The 13,575-nt window shown below is 38.1% G+C and overlaps 3 protein-coding genes across 3 annotated transcripts in view; 2 read left to right on the top strand and 1 right to left on the bottom strand.

Annotated features, from left to right (window-relative positions):
• The window catches only part of LOC144434246 (uncharacterized), a 31,660-nt gene extending 25,496 nt beyond the window's left edge, over positions 1-6,164 (top strand). Inside the window, exons 27-30 of the mRNA XM_078122700.1 lie at positions 1,376-1,723; positions 2,960-3,252; positions 3,855-4,070; positions 5,407-6,164. Of these exons, the coding sequence (XP_077978826.1) occupies positions 1,376-1,723; positions 2,960-3,252; positions 3,855-4,070; positions 5,407-5,880 (1,331 nt within the window). The 3' untranslated portion in view covers positions 5,881-6,164. The remainder of the gene's footprint in view (positions 1-1,375; positions 1,724-2,959; positions 3,253-3,854; positions 4,071-5,406) is intronic.
• A 1,483-nt stretch (positions 6,165-7,647) lies between these two features.
• LOC144434245 (medium-chain acyl-CoA ligase ACSF2, mitochondrial-like) lies at positions 7,648-9,345 on the top strand. Its single transcript, XM_078122698.1, has one exon. It carries the CDS (start codon positions 7,648-7,650, stop codon positions 9,343-9,345), a length of 1,698 nt encoding a protein of 565 aa, XP_077978824.1.
• A 1,036-nt stretch (positions 9,346-10,381) lies between these two features.
• Positions 10,382-13,242, bottom strand: LOC144434244 (histamine N-methyltransferase-like). The gene is made up of 2 exons (XM_078122697.1): positions 13,044-13,242; positions 10,382-10,728 (listed from the first exon to the last, which is right to left on the bottom strand). Exons 1-2 carry the CDS (start codon positions 13,240-13,242, stop codon positions 10,382-10,384), a joined length of 546 nt encoding a protein of 181 aa, XP_077978823.1.
• Between the last annotated feature and the right edge of the window lie 333 nt (positions 13,243-13,575).

The raw sequence follows: 13,575 nt of genomic DNA, 5'->3' as shown, positions 1-13,575 counted from the left end.
TGTTGTAATTAAAAGTGGTTTGTTTTTGTTCCATTTTGACCAGTTGACTTCATATGCTGCCAATCATGCATATATATCGTCAACTGGTTACAACCTCAGTTCATATAATCCCTAGGAGATCCTTTATTCAAAGTTGTTGCTCAAATAATGTAGTCATGGTTTCCCAAACCCTTGCAGGAGGATCATTACGATCACCTCAAAACATGTACACTGTTACTAGAAATAATACCATGTCTACATATGTGAGCACAGACCTTGTCTGTGATCTGAAAATGCTAAAGGTGGCACAAGCTGAGTTTATAAGCTTTTTACTAAAGTGAAAATACTTAATAAAACCACATTCTTGTTACTGTTGATGCATGTCTTCTATGTGATTACGACTGTCTTCTGGCATTGTTAGAACAGATGATCGGGTAATTGGAATTTCCTGAACATTTTGTGATACGCATAATAAATTACGTCACTGGATCGTTATGAATATATCTTAATACCAGGTTTGAGATCAGTCATTTGCAAGGGACGGTTAAGTGTGCTTCAGTAGGTACAATAATGCGAGTACCTTTTAAACATGCAGTAAAAGCTACACCTAAACATATATAAATTCAGCTTGTGTCCCTTTAAGATCCAATGGCGGTCCCTTTTAGTTTTATTAGCCCGAATATATATATATATATATATATATATATATATATATATATATATATATATATATATATGCAAATTTGACTGAATGGCGGTCATATTTGTAGTTAAAATTCAATATTTGTTACATAACTCAAAACTGTAATACACAGACACTGAATGGCAGCTGTTGAAAGTCATTATTTACTGCATAACTGTAATACATAGAGACTCCATTCAAGTGTCTACCCCCATACTATCAGATGCAAGCTATCGTTTGAGGCCTTGACCTTTGACCAAGGCTTGACCTTTAGGGCCAATTATCAAAATCAAGCCTGTCACAGACACATTACAGTGCTGGGGGGGGGGCTGTGTCTTCCACAAAGACTTGTGTTTCTCAGGACCCGACCAAGCCTACGTTTCCTTAATTCCAGAAAATAATTTTAAAAGTGCAGTATATCAAACACATTAAAGTCACTATGTGTCTTTAAACAATATGTTTGTTTTTTCAAAAACAATGCAACCTATTGAAGTTTGGTGACTTTGAAAATGAATTAGATTACGACAGTTCATAGTTTCCTTTTGGCTTTAATTGTCATTTTAGTTAATAAATTGTGATCATTCACTGTACATGTACACATACATTTTACTTTCTTCTGACCCATTAAAATGTTAGGAAGAGAAACATAATGATAAATAAAAAACTCCAAAGGAACAGTATGTTGATAATTTGTCTATTTTTTTTTACATTTAGGCGAACAAACCAAAGTGTTTTCAATTTTGTCTCCACTTTCCATCAACAATATCCAGAGGGAACAACTTAATTTTGGAGACCCCTTTATTCTAACATCTGCTAGTGGAGTTGTAACAAGGGACGAAGGTAGCGATAACTATTACATCAACGTCGAGGTTGGCGCAAGTCCCTATGATCGAGAATACATGAGATTCCGTTTTGTCAATGACCATAAACCCAACGGAATGGGTGTTAAATTTGAAGATGACGTCATGCTACAGGAAGCCGGCGACCCTGAATATCGAACAACTGAAAAGTTATTCATGCAAAACCTGCCCTATTACATCATACTACCATCAGGTGGTTATAGTAAGTAGTTTGATCGGAATCCTACAGACTTCTCATGGTCACCATCACTTGGCAGATTTGCGTTTCCTATTTCATCTAGACCTTATTATCACTCCTATGAGCCATGTCTTTGAGCTATGTAATGACAGTGTTTCGCTTTAAACGTAATACATGTATAAGTCAATCTCCAATGTTACTTGTCCTTAACGTCAGTTGGTGAATCCCCTGTGACTGACAAGTATGAATGGGGTTCATCAGCCAATCATGTAATAGCAGATTTTCTCTTTGAACATATTACTACGACAGAAATACTGTAAAACGTTTCATCATATTAAAATGCATGGTGGTAATATGTGTGTGTGTGTGTGGGGGGGGGGGGGTTCTGAAAAATAGCATTGTAGCACAACTGTATTTGGCTGTTGCTATGGACATGGTCTTGTTGCTAGGGATATTTGCATACATTTTTGGAATCTTTAGTCACCTACCCATCCCTGTTATTATCTCACTGTTACTAAGGGCGTGGTCATGGTTGCTAGGGCCAATTGTGTCGACATGTTTTCAACAATAACTGCAGAATAATACCTCCAGAAACATCCCCACCGAGTTTCGACCCATTCACCATGCAGTTTCAAGACATAAGTGTTTTACCAAAATTGAGATTTGTATACCTAATTTGCATATCGCTCATGGGGTCATCATGTTATGAATACAGCTTCATCTACACATCCCCAGATGCATACCCATTACATTTCAGTCCAATCTGGTCAGTAGTTTTGGAACTATATATTTTTGACAAAACACACATTTTAGCCCTAATTTGCATATCACTGATGGAATCCTCATGTCATGAAAAACACCTCTAAGATCGTTCCAACCAAATTTCAGATCGATCGGCTGAGTAATTTTGGAGTTTGAGTTTTTTTAACCAAAATTAACTTTGAACATTTCCCCAACTAGACACCATAGTAATATACCCACCAAATATCATGGCAATCGGTACACTGGTTTTTGACTTTAAGTTGATACACACAGACACACACACACACACTTTGCCATACCTATAGCACTACTGAACCTTATCAGTTCAGTTGTGCTAAAAATAAGGGATTTGACGGAAATACCCCCGCCCTCCCACATGTCACGTGATATAAGCATACTAGATTTTACTATTAAAAATGCTGTATGATATTTACAGATTATTTCTGCTATATTTGCAGTTTAACCATATTAAAATCTGTACTTTTGCATTTTATCTAGAAACTCGATGCTCAAATTCCTGGTGGCAGTTCGGGGGTGGTGTGTGCACGCGCGAGGCTAACGTCAAAGTCAGCAAACGTGTATATGATACGGACAGTGAAAGTGCGTACGTATGGAATCTTGCTGTGGCAGATATCGATGGAATTGTTCCTCAGCTAGCCGTGAAAAGATTCTCAGCACTTGAAAGGGCACAATTTGAAGTAGAGGAAGGTGGCAAGAGTGTTATTGTCAGCGTGGTATTCACGAGACCCGTTCGACGAAAGGACCCCGTACCAGGAACTATCGCTGACGAGGTTCGTATTACGATGTTACACGCCTCAAAAGTAATGACAACATCAAAGTTTTCTATAAGGCGTAAAAATATTGTGGGGTTCCGATTACATTCCATTTTAGAATAGGTGGGGTAGGTAGATATTTTATTTTTATTTTATTTTTTTTTCATATGTGAGTGTCTAGTTCAGGTAGTTATGTTTTTTTTTCTGTTGTTTTCCATATAGTCTCTGTGTTATTGGCTTCTTCCCATCAGATGTAGAGCCATTACAGATTGGAAGAACAGTCTTTTTCAGTTGTTATCAGTGTCCACATCCGTTATTTCTTGCGAGACTTCCACAGTTTTCGCGATTTTCTTTTTTTCTTCTCGAATATGTAAAAAAAAAGGGTCGGCGTGAAAAACTAGGTGGGGTCGGGTAACCGGAACCAAACAACTCTTTTTATTTGGCCTAAGCGATAACAAGACACATTTCTCTTGATAAACAAAATCTTATTTGGGCGTCCATAGTTACTGGCTGGGTTTTCGTTGCGAGGGACTCCGAGGCGCATTCTACAGCTATCAGCTATCTTCTTTTCTTTCTTTTCTTTTTTTTAAACAAGAAACGTTTCCTAAACTCTGTTGTAGATATCAAGTGCTGGTACGTCACCTGGATTTGACGGCAGTGACATCATCAGCAAGGACTTTGTGACAACCTTGACTAGAGGATCTAGTACAGTGTTGAAGCCAATCCGTCAACGGTTCCTCCAAAATGGCAGACAACTTACAGAGTACCAAATACAAATAGTCTTTGCCGAAAATCTCAAAGACGGTGACATACTTAAACTTGTGTTGTCTGATCAGGTATGGACGTAAACTATGCATTTCTTATGCTTGGGGCTATTATAGGAAAAATCAATTAATTGGCAAATTAATCATACCAAACCGTATGAAATTTGAAACTTTTATATATTGCTTAAGTACCTAAAAGATCACGAATTATGCAAATGAATTATTAAGATTATGTCTACATCAATAAACTTATGGAGAGAAATGTATCAATGTATACACTGAATTATATGAAATTTGAAGTTTACATTTTACAGATATTGCCTAATTATCGAAAATCAGTAATTCTGCAATGACTAATGATAATTAAAAACTACATCAAGAAATTATATCAAATACGTACGTTTTGTTATCGATCATCAATTTGAGGCTGAATGGAATGTATCTAGAGGTGTTATTCTGCAGATATTGTCCAAACCATATTGATACAAATAGCCTTAGCAACCTTGACCACGCCCATAGCAACAATCAAATGATGGCGTATATTACAAATATAACAGGCAAGTGAATAAACATTCAAAACGTGTATACAAATATGCCTAGCAACAAGACCCCGCCCGTAGCAACAGCTAAGATGATGTATGTTGTAAAGATATCAACAGGGATCAATAGACATGTGGACAGGCATTCAAAACATGGACATATAAACCTATCAAGAAGACCACACCCATAACAACGGCCAAATGACGACATATACTAGAATATTGCAAAGGCGAAAGTAGGGATAAATAGGCAAGTGGATAAAGATCCAAAAAGTGAATGCACATATGTCTAGCAACAAGACCACGCCCATATCAAAAGTGAAATATGATATGTATATTGTAAAAGATAACAACATGAATGGTTAGGCAAATGGATAAATTTCAGATACTGCCCAAAAAGTAAAATTATAGTGTATATAATATTTTTTTTAAATAAGACATATCGTGATCACAGACAGACAGACAGACAGACAGACAGACAGACAGACAGACAGACAGACAGACAGACAAACAGACAGACAGACAGACAAAAAAGATAACACAACCTCTTGTCCGAACGGAAAATGGACAAATCTGCCTCAGAAGAGTCCCGATGTACACTGGGGCGAGGCATCATGGGAAGTAAACATAGTTAGGAGCTTCGTGCCTTGCCTCTTGAACCCACACTCAAACAATGCCGATTTAGCAATATTTACATATTTGTTATGTAATTCTGGCAAGTGCCATTAAACTCCAACCCATGCAGAAACGACAAAACCTGTCATCATGATGTTCAACTTCTGTATTCTAAAATGGGAACATAGTTTTTGTATATCGTATTTGCATGAAATGTAACAACGCTAATAATGTTTGCATTTTTACCGTCTTAGATCGTTAGCCAGGAAGAGGATGAACTCGTTGGAGTGAAAAGTACAGAACATCACATTTTCCTTCAGCCTTCATTCTCTGTCAGTGTATTGGATGCAACATCTCTCCTACTCGGCGATGACAGCACACAGCAACACTTTACCCTGAGGGTGACCTTCACTAAACCCGTTGTCAATGCCGAAAGAGAACTTCCCGATATCTACGATTTCGAAATCGCTGATGTCAACAATAAGGTCGTGGATAATGCCATTCTGTCTGTTAGTCCGGTTAACACAGGTCGCGGTTGTCCCCAAAGCATCACCTGTCACACTGACTTCAATGTTGTTGTGTCATCCTCCTTCCTGAAGGGTCAGAGGAAATTTTATTTTGATGTAGAATCAGGACGTTTGAAATCAGCTAGGGATTTCCTATTTGTTAATGGGAAGCAAACATTATTGGATCTCAACATAGCTCAGCCTGCAATCCGTTTGTTCTAAGAATATTGTCAGTGTTCACAGATTTAATTTTAGTCTAATTTACTCGTAATACGATTTATGCCACCTAAACTGGCGAATATTAAGTTAGCATTTCGGTGAGATTTGTTAGTAAACCAAGTGTTCCTCACTGGTGTTGTAACCTGACAGTCACATATATGCGGCTATGTAGCATGCCATTTTAAAAGTAAATATGAATACTGTTTATATTATTGAAAACTCTGCTCCATACTTATCGCTAGATGTAAATCCTACTTATTGGCAAAATAAAGAAGCCTACAAAGCAATTACTTTCTGACTTCTGTTTACCTACGTGTGTTTTTCCCCTACGTGTGTGTGTGTGTGTGTGTGTGTGTGTGTGTGTGTGTGTGTGTGTGTGTGTGTGTGTGTGTGTGATTCCCGTTTGAATACTTGTAGTTTAGCTTTGCATTTACTGGTGAAAAGAAACACACGAGACAATTGTCCCTTGTGCGATATGGGATGTTTAGAATCTGTAGAATGTTGTTCAGGAACAACAAACTCAACATACATACCAATATTCCGTATCAAATATCGCATGATTCAAATTATACGAAGTTCCCAGCAGTGAAGTAGATATAGTATATTTAATATAAAGTATTGGTCAAGGAATTAAGTATACTTCTTAATTTTGCTTTTTTTATTGCTATTAGTTTAGGAACTAAATATTAACCGAGGCTTTCATAGAAACTGTGTGTTGTTGTCGTTGTCGTCTCTATAGGTCAATATGAGCTGTTGCCCCTTTACAGTCATGTTCTGATGTAGGCAAATAGTATATCGTATATAAACAGGACTATATTCAGAGTAACCAAACCGAACTGATACGTTTACAGACCATGATGTTAAGTTATATCTCAGACCACTATAGAGAATTTCATAGTGGTCTGAGGTTATATATACCAAGCATCATGATGTGGTGGTGTAGTGGTGGTGGTGCAACTGAAGTCAACCCCATTATAGAAATCACTCATCGTACAAGTACTACTATTATAAGTTGTCACGAAATGTCGGGTAATGTACTCACAATGACATATTATAGTGTTACAGTTGACAGAAAGGTACTAGGTAGATAGGTTTGCATGACCTTCTGATTCTGTTTCTCTAGACATGGATGGCATGTATAGCCACGACCCTGACATACGTTTGTTGTTGTCACAATGTGACTTGCCAAACACGTCATTCATTCAACCCCAAGGTCAACCCAGCTTTGTATCTTGGCGTGGAAACAACACCAGAGAGCTATTAAAGTAAACCAATACACTAGATTCGTTTTGTGTACATATTTATTACTGCGCACCAAATTAAGGGAAAATTGTTCAGTTCCAGCACGTATAACTTTAATGCATGGTCTAGGTATTAAAAGGAATAGTGTCGTTTCGGTGAAGCTAATTGACGTCGCTTCACCTTTTATTTGGTCTTTACTTTCTCTTTTACTGGTGTCTTACAGCGAGATTGTGTTGAGGTATAGCCTGTCTACTCGTTGGGTCTCGTTCAGCTTGCAAGCTAATGGAAATATACTTATTGTACAAATCGTACTCTATTCGTCGTATTTATGGTGGTTATTTCTTTCCTTCCTATCTATGGTAAACGGGTAATTAAACAAGAACAACAAAAACGTCCAAATTTTTCGAACTGCCTGTGACAGGGTACACAAAGCCTTGACCTACACAAACGCCATGTGACCCCTCATATTATATAGAGTATAGTGTAAGCTCAGACCATTGTGGTAGTCCGAAGTGTAAGAAACTAAAAATGGCGTGCACAACAAGGCATTTAACTAAGAGTTACATCCACCAACCTGGTAAGAATGCATTTTGTGGTAGTACTATTGATCAATTATTTGATGAACATACAACATTGTATCCTGACCATGAAGCAATCGTATTTTGCAAGGATAATACCAGAATATCATACAGTAAGCTGAGAAGAGACGTGTTGACACTCGCTGGTGGGTTCAAATCGCTGTCTCTACGACCTGGAAGTCGCATTGGGTTATGGTTAGATGAGAGTTATGAATTCCTAATTAGTAATTTGGCAGCAATTAGAGTTGGTTTGATACCTGCCTTGATTCCACTGAAAGTCACCAGAGAGCATGTGTGTTACATCGTAAACAAAGTCGGATGCACAGCTCTGATAGTTGGCCCTGATCAGTGTGCTGTACTACAGGAGGTATGCCCTGAAATGGAAGATAAACAATCACCTAACTTCCATTTAAGTAAGCTGCCTTCTCTTCGGCATGTGCTCGTCACCAGTTCCAAATCGTCAATAGAAGAGCCATCGATGACTGATTTATCATCGCTAATGACTGAAGGTACAATAACAGAAAACGTATTCGACGACACAGACCCTGATGACATTTGCTTGATCTCCTTCACATCGGGCAGTACAGGCTTCCCTAAGGCAGTCGCCATATCTCAAAGGGCAATTATTGAAGCGTCAAAGATCTTCGGAGACTTACTTATTGAAATATCAGCTGGCAAGGGAGAGCAACTTGTGAAGATGGTCGTTTTAGATCATTTCGCCACTGCAGAAATAGTATTTTGGGAGATACTCCTAGCTCTCAATTTGATGACTCTCATATTTCCTAAGAATAAGGATGTTACAACCATTCTTAGCACTATCCAGCATGAAAGGTGTACAACGATGTATTTCTGGCCACATCACGCATTTGATATGATCAATGTCGACAATATTGGCAGCTATGATCTATCATCACTGGTTAAGTGCGTTGCTATTGGGGGAGCTATAGCAACAGAGGTCTTGAAGAAGCTGTCTGAAGTTCTTTCCGCTACCATCAACTTTGTTTATGGGGCGACTGAGAGTCTTATTATTAGTTTCCATTCCTGTAAAGATCAAGAATCCAAAACATCGATTGTTGGTACCCCGGTAGATAATGTTGAAGTGAAAATTGTCAAAGATGGCAAGATTACAGATATCAAAACCCCTGGGGAAGTGTGTGTTAGAAATCCATACCTGTTTACCTGCTATTGGGGTGACGAAGAGAAAACCAAAGACGTAAAGACTTCAGCAGGTTGGTACCACACAGGGAACATTGGGACAATGGATGAAACTGGATGTCTGAAGCTTCTTGGACGAAAGGATGACATGATCATCAAAAGTGCTACTAATATTTATCCAGCTGAGATTGAACATCAACTTGTGGCCTACCCAGGTGTGAAGTATGTCCAGATAGTTCCAGTTCCAGACATGAAATTCGGCAACGAGATATGTCTCTGCTTGTGTGAAGATTCGTCAACTCAAATGGAAAATGACAACGATGGTGAACGACATACAAAGGTACTAGAATACCTGAGAGGCCGTGTCCCTGATTTCCATTTGCCTAAATACGTACTCACATTTGATTCGTTCCCTCGTACTGAATCTGGAAAAATAAAACGAAATGAATTGGCCAAAGCAGCTGCCAAAAGCCTAAATCTCAACAAGAACTAATTGAGAACAATCACTTGTGATTAACGGTATACTGTAAGATCACAAAATACTCCCCCAACACAAAGGAATTACTATAATTCATGATTTAATAGTTTCAGCTATAATGATTTACATCTTGGTAAATGATGCATACTGTACTTTTAGGGAGCCATAATTATTTATGGCCTGGGTGTTGGAGGAATCGACGACGGAACCAAAACTGTATTAGTAACCCACCACGGTGAAATCTTATAAAAGAAATGTCAAAATTTGTTTTCAATATAATCATTATATTTGCAAGTAATATCCAAGTATTTCTATTTCCAAAGTTTTGGAGATTGTCTATCTTATAACACAGTGGACCCGGTGGCCGGAGATGATACTCTTACAGCCATCCAACTTTGCTTGGAATTCGACAGATATTTCTTTGTTTATACCGAATGACAATATGATCATGAATGCTAATTTTCTGGGGGATTTTGTTGATGATTAGTATCATATTGAAGCAACTGTGCAGGGAAGGGGAGGGTGCTTTAGGGATGGGGTAACCCCTAGCCAGCAGTCGGCAAAGCTGGATGGCTGTAAGAGTATCATCTCCAGTCGGTCCAGGGAGTCCGACATATTCTGGAAGTCACGAATGTTTTAGCCTGTGTACATCGCGGTAAGCTTATTTGAAATGATATTTCTCATTTTCTGTTTGAATTTTGCAACTACCATATTTTTTTTCTGCCTCAGACATACAATTCTGACATTGTTGATTGATTTCTTCATGTTCTTGAACATAGCCTAGGTTATTACCGATAGTATACTAACAAATGGGGAGGTTCTGGTATTTGGATTTCTTTCTGAATGAACGCACTAGATCCCAAAGATATTGTCATGTAGTTTGTTCAGTACATAAGTTGCCTGCTTACTCTGCAATATGTGGATTTGGTTCGCTGTCTCAGCGAATCGTGAACAAAACATTCGTGACTGCCATATTTCATTCAGATCATCGGACTCCCTGCGCCGACAAGGTGTCCAATTTTATGTCTTGTCTGAGCAAGCCTATCTCGCCCTAATTCTTTACAACAACAAAGTCAGTGTCGTCCGCATTCATCAACACACTTTTTTCGGTCACTTCGGAACATTCTTCTTTTAGGTATTTCAGAAGATACTGTACAGTCGCAGACGGCACAGACTTGCGGAAATGTAGAATGTAAAATATGAAATCTAACATTTTGTTTCCCTCCTCTGAGACTTCATCAAAACATTCTGTTATGTTCATTATGCAATGATAGGTTATGTTTTGGATTTTAGCAGCTGGGGCAACTGTATCCAAGACGGCTTTGACCTTTGAACTGCCGAGGTATTTAGTAGTCTCAAAGAATTCACCGGCAGCTTTGTAACATTTTTCATACCCTCCTGAAATGATAAGAAATATAAAATTACTTTATGGATTATTACTGATGATATAGTATTTTGGTATGGGATGCGTGGATGGTAACAACATTGCCTTGGAGTTATATCCCAACATTGGTTGTTCAAATTTGAACTATTTTTTTTTGCATTTCAATTGTCCATCAAGATGTCAAACTTTGTCATTTCTTACTACAAAATCTTATTTTATGTTTTATATAATATACCTCAGACCACTATAGGTCTGAGAATATATCAATGTGTATGGTTTATGCATACATAATTCATACTAATGCCCACAGTGGTTTTTGTAATTTGAGTCTACAAGGTTGTCAGTAAATTTCAGGATAGTTAAAGACCAAAACTAAGAGCACGACTAACAAAGGGAATGAAATAAAATAAACACCAGTCATTGCATAAATAGATGATCTGTTTATTTAAATCCCAAGTAAGATGACAACAGCACTACACCAGGAACAGAAAGGAATGATGGAACACCAACAATTCTTATTATTTATATTATTTGAATATTGTAATCAGTACAGCCATTAATTTTGTCTCTATTATTGTCACACCACAGCTACCTGTACTGTATTCTATTCATGTCATTGCATCCTCGCGTATTTTTATTTAGCGGCAAATGATTTTACTTTTCGCGTGGTCTTCATGAAAGTAATAACGGCCTCGAAAGTACTACGTATATTTCATGAACAATCTTATGCAAAGGAGGCATTTTTCTATCATAAGAAGACTCGTTTTGAACGACCCGCAAATCGACCCGCAGTTCAGCCTGTCGGCCCGCAAAATAACAATATTGTCTATGAGTCTGTCTGTCTGTGTGTGTGTGTGTGTGTGTGTGTGTGTGTGTGTGTGTGTGTGTCTGTCTGTTTGTTTGTTTGTCCTCGTGAAAATATAAATGTGCACTTTTGATATACTTGTATATCGCCTTCAATCAGGGCTTCAACAAAGCGACGGGCCTAGAACCATCATTTTACAAAGCAAAACGATCAAATGGAGGGTAAAGGATGTATTCTGAAATGAAATGGGAAAATTTTGCATGGATAAAAAGTGACAGCTATAGATTACGTGAACGACCATACCTGCAGTAATTCTGACCAGCAATACACCGAGAGAATGTAAGCACTCAAATAACCAGTGAAATGTTTCTCTAAAATTCGCAAACAGATATTAAAGCACTATGAATTGCATGTGTGACGTCATATCCGCTAAGATCCTCATTGGCGTCGTTGGTGTACTCCTCGATGGTTTGTTGGTGGAAGTCGAATCTTATTCCCTTCCACTTGTCAGCAAAGGAGTCGATCAATTCCCTAAAATGGTCAATTTCATTCTTCGATGGTTCTACCACAATGTAGTGAATATGTGGATAGCAGGCCACTGCTGCATTGATTATTGGGATATCGTTCTGTCCTGTTGAGAGATTAGATGGAAATCAAGTATTGAGAGAGAGAGAGAGAGAGAGAGAGAGAGAGAGAGAGAGAGAGAGAGAGAGAGAAAGAGAGAGAGAGGAGGGGGAGAGGAAACATAATTCTTGTTGCATAGAACATTGTTGATACTTATTTGTAATCGCTATGTTGTTGATGTTTGTTTTGTGTCGCAAATGTCGAATGTATTCGATGAATGACCGCTGCGCGCTGCCGAGGTTTAATTTGGTTGAAATCATGAGTAAAATATCATGGCCCCCTCCCCTTTCAGACCATCAGAATTGTCATACGAGAGAGAGAGAGAGAGAGAGAGAGAGAGAGAGAGAGAGAGAGAGAGAGAGAGAGAGAGAGAGGGGGGCAGACAAACAAGTCAGACAGAGAGTGAGTGAGTGAGTGAGTGAGTGAGAGGGGAGAAAGTCAGGGAGAGAATGAGAGCCATACGAAAAAAGACAGCAAAAAACTGGCAGAGAAACGGATGGACAAAGACAGAGAGTGATACTAGTATTTACATTGATAGCGAGATAAGGGCTTCAATATATGATACTTTTCTTTTTTGTTACAATTTCACAGGAGGCAGACCAAGATTTTTTATCAACACTTTTTAAAATTATAAAATCAAAATCAGTTGTCTTTCCGATCTATAATTACACAATAATTTCACAAGGAGTAAGTTGATGTCATACCTTAGTCTTTAGGTTTAATGATAAAGTGAAAGGAAGTTTGACAATACAAATGCAATAATCTTTTTAAAAAAAGCATTCTCGCAAACCAGAGCTGTTATTTCTTCCGCGAACTTCGAAATAACCAAGACGGTGGTGTAAAAGAGGCCGTCGTTGTGGCGATGAAAAAAAAGGCTTTTGATAGAAAATTCAATCTTACCGTTTCCAGAACCGATAGCTAACACGCGAAGTTCGTTAGCTGGCTGTCTCTTCAGGTTTTCAAATACTTTATTAATTTCTGATTGATATTTCTCCCTGTAATTGTTGTTGCCCATACCATTCATACCATAGCGAACACAGGTTTGAAATCTCTCCATGTATTCCCTGTCGTTCATCGTACTGGTTATGTTTCGCTCCATGATGTACACTGACTTGATGACGATGAGCTGTTTGTTTCAAAATTGTTTGATAATTTTAGACTATATTCTAATCAATAAGATTTACATGTGGACTTATGCTTCTACAAAATGAGGATTTTGGAAATAAAATTCAAGAAATAAGGTGTCAAAAAAGAAAGGACAAAGATAATATTATAAACATGTATATAAATAAGTGGTTTTATTGTCATTCACCATTGATTGTCTGTAGGCAATCAGTGTAAACTCAGACCCCTATAGAGAATATAGTGGTTTGATGTGTAAACAAAATCGCCCTACCTACCAAAAGTGTTGGGCTTGGTTACCGGTTGGTGA

Source organism: Glandiceps talaboti, chromosome 4 (genome assembly GCF_964340395.1).
Source record: "Glandiceps talaboti chromosome 4, keGlaTala1.1, whole genome shotgun sequence".
Classification (NCBI taxonomy): Eukaryota; Metazoa; Hemichordata; class Enteropneusta; family Spengelidae; genus Glandiceps; species Glandiceps talaboti.
This window is presented reverse-complemented; position numbering and strand designations above follow the sequence as displayed.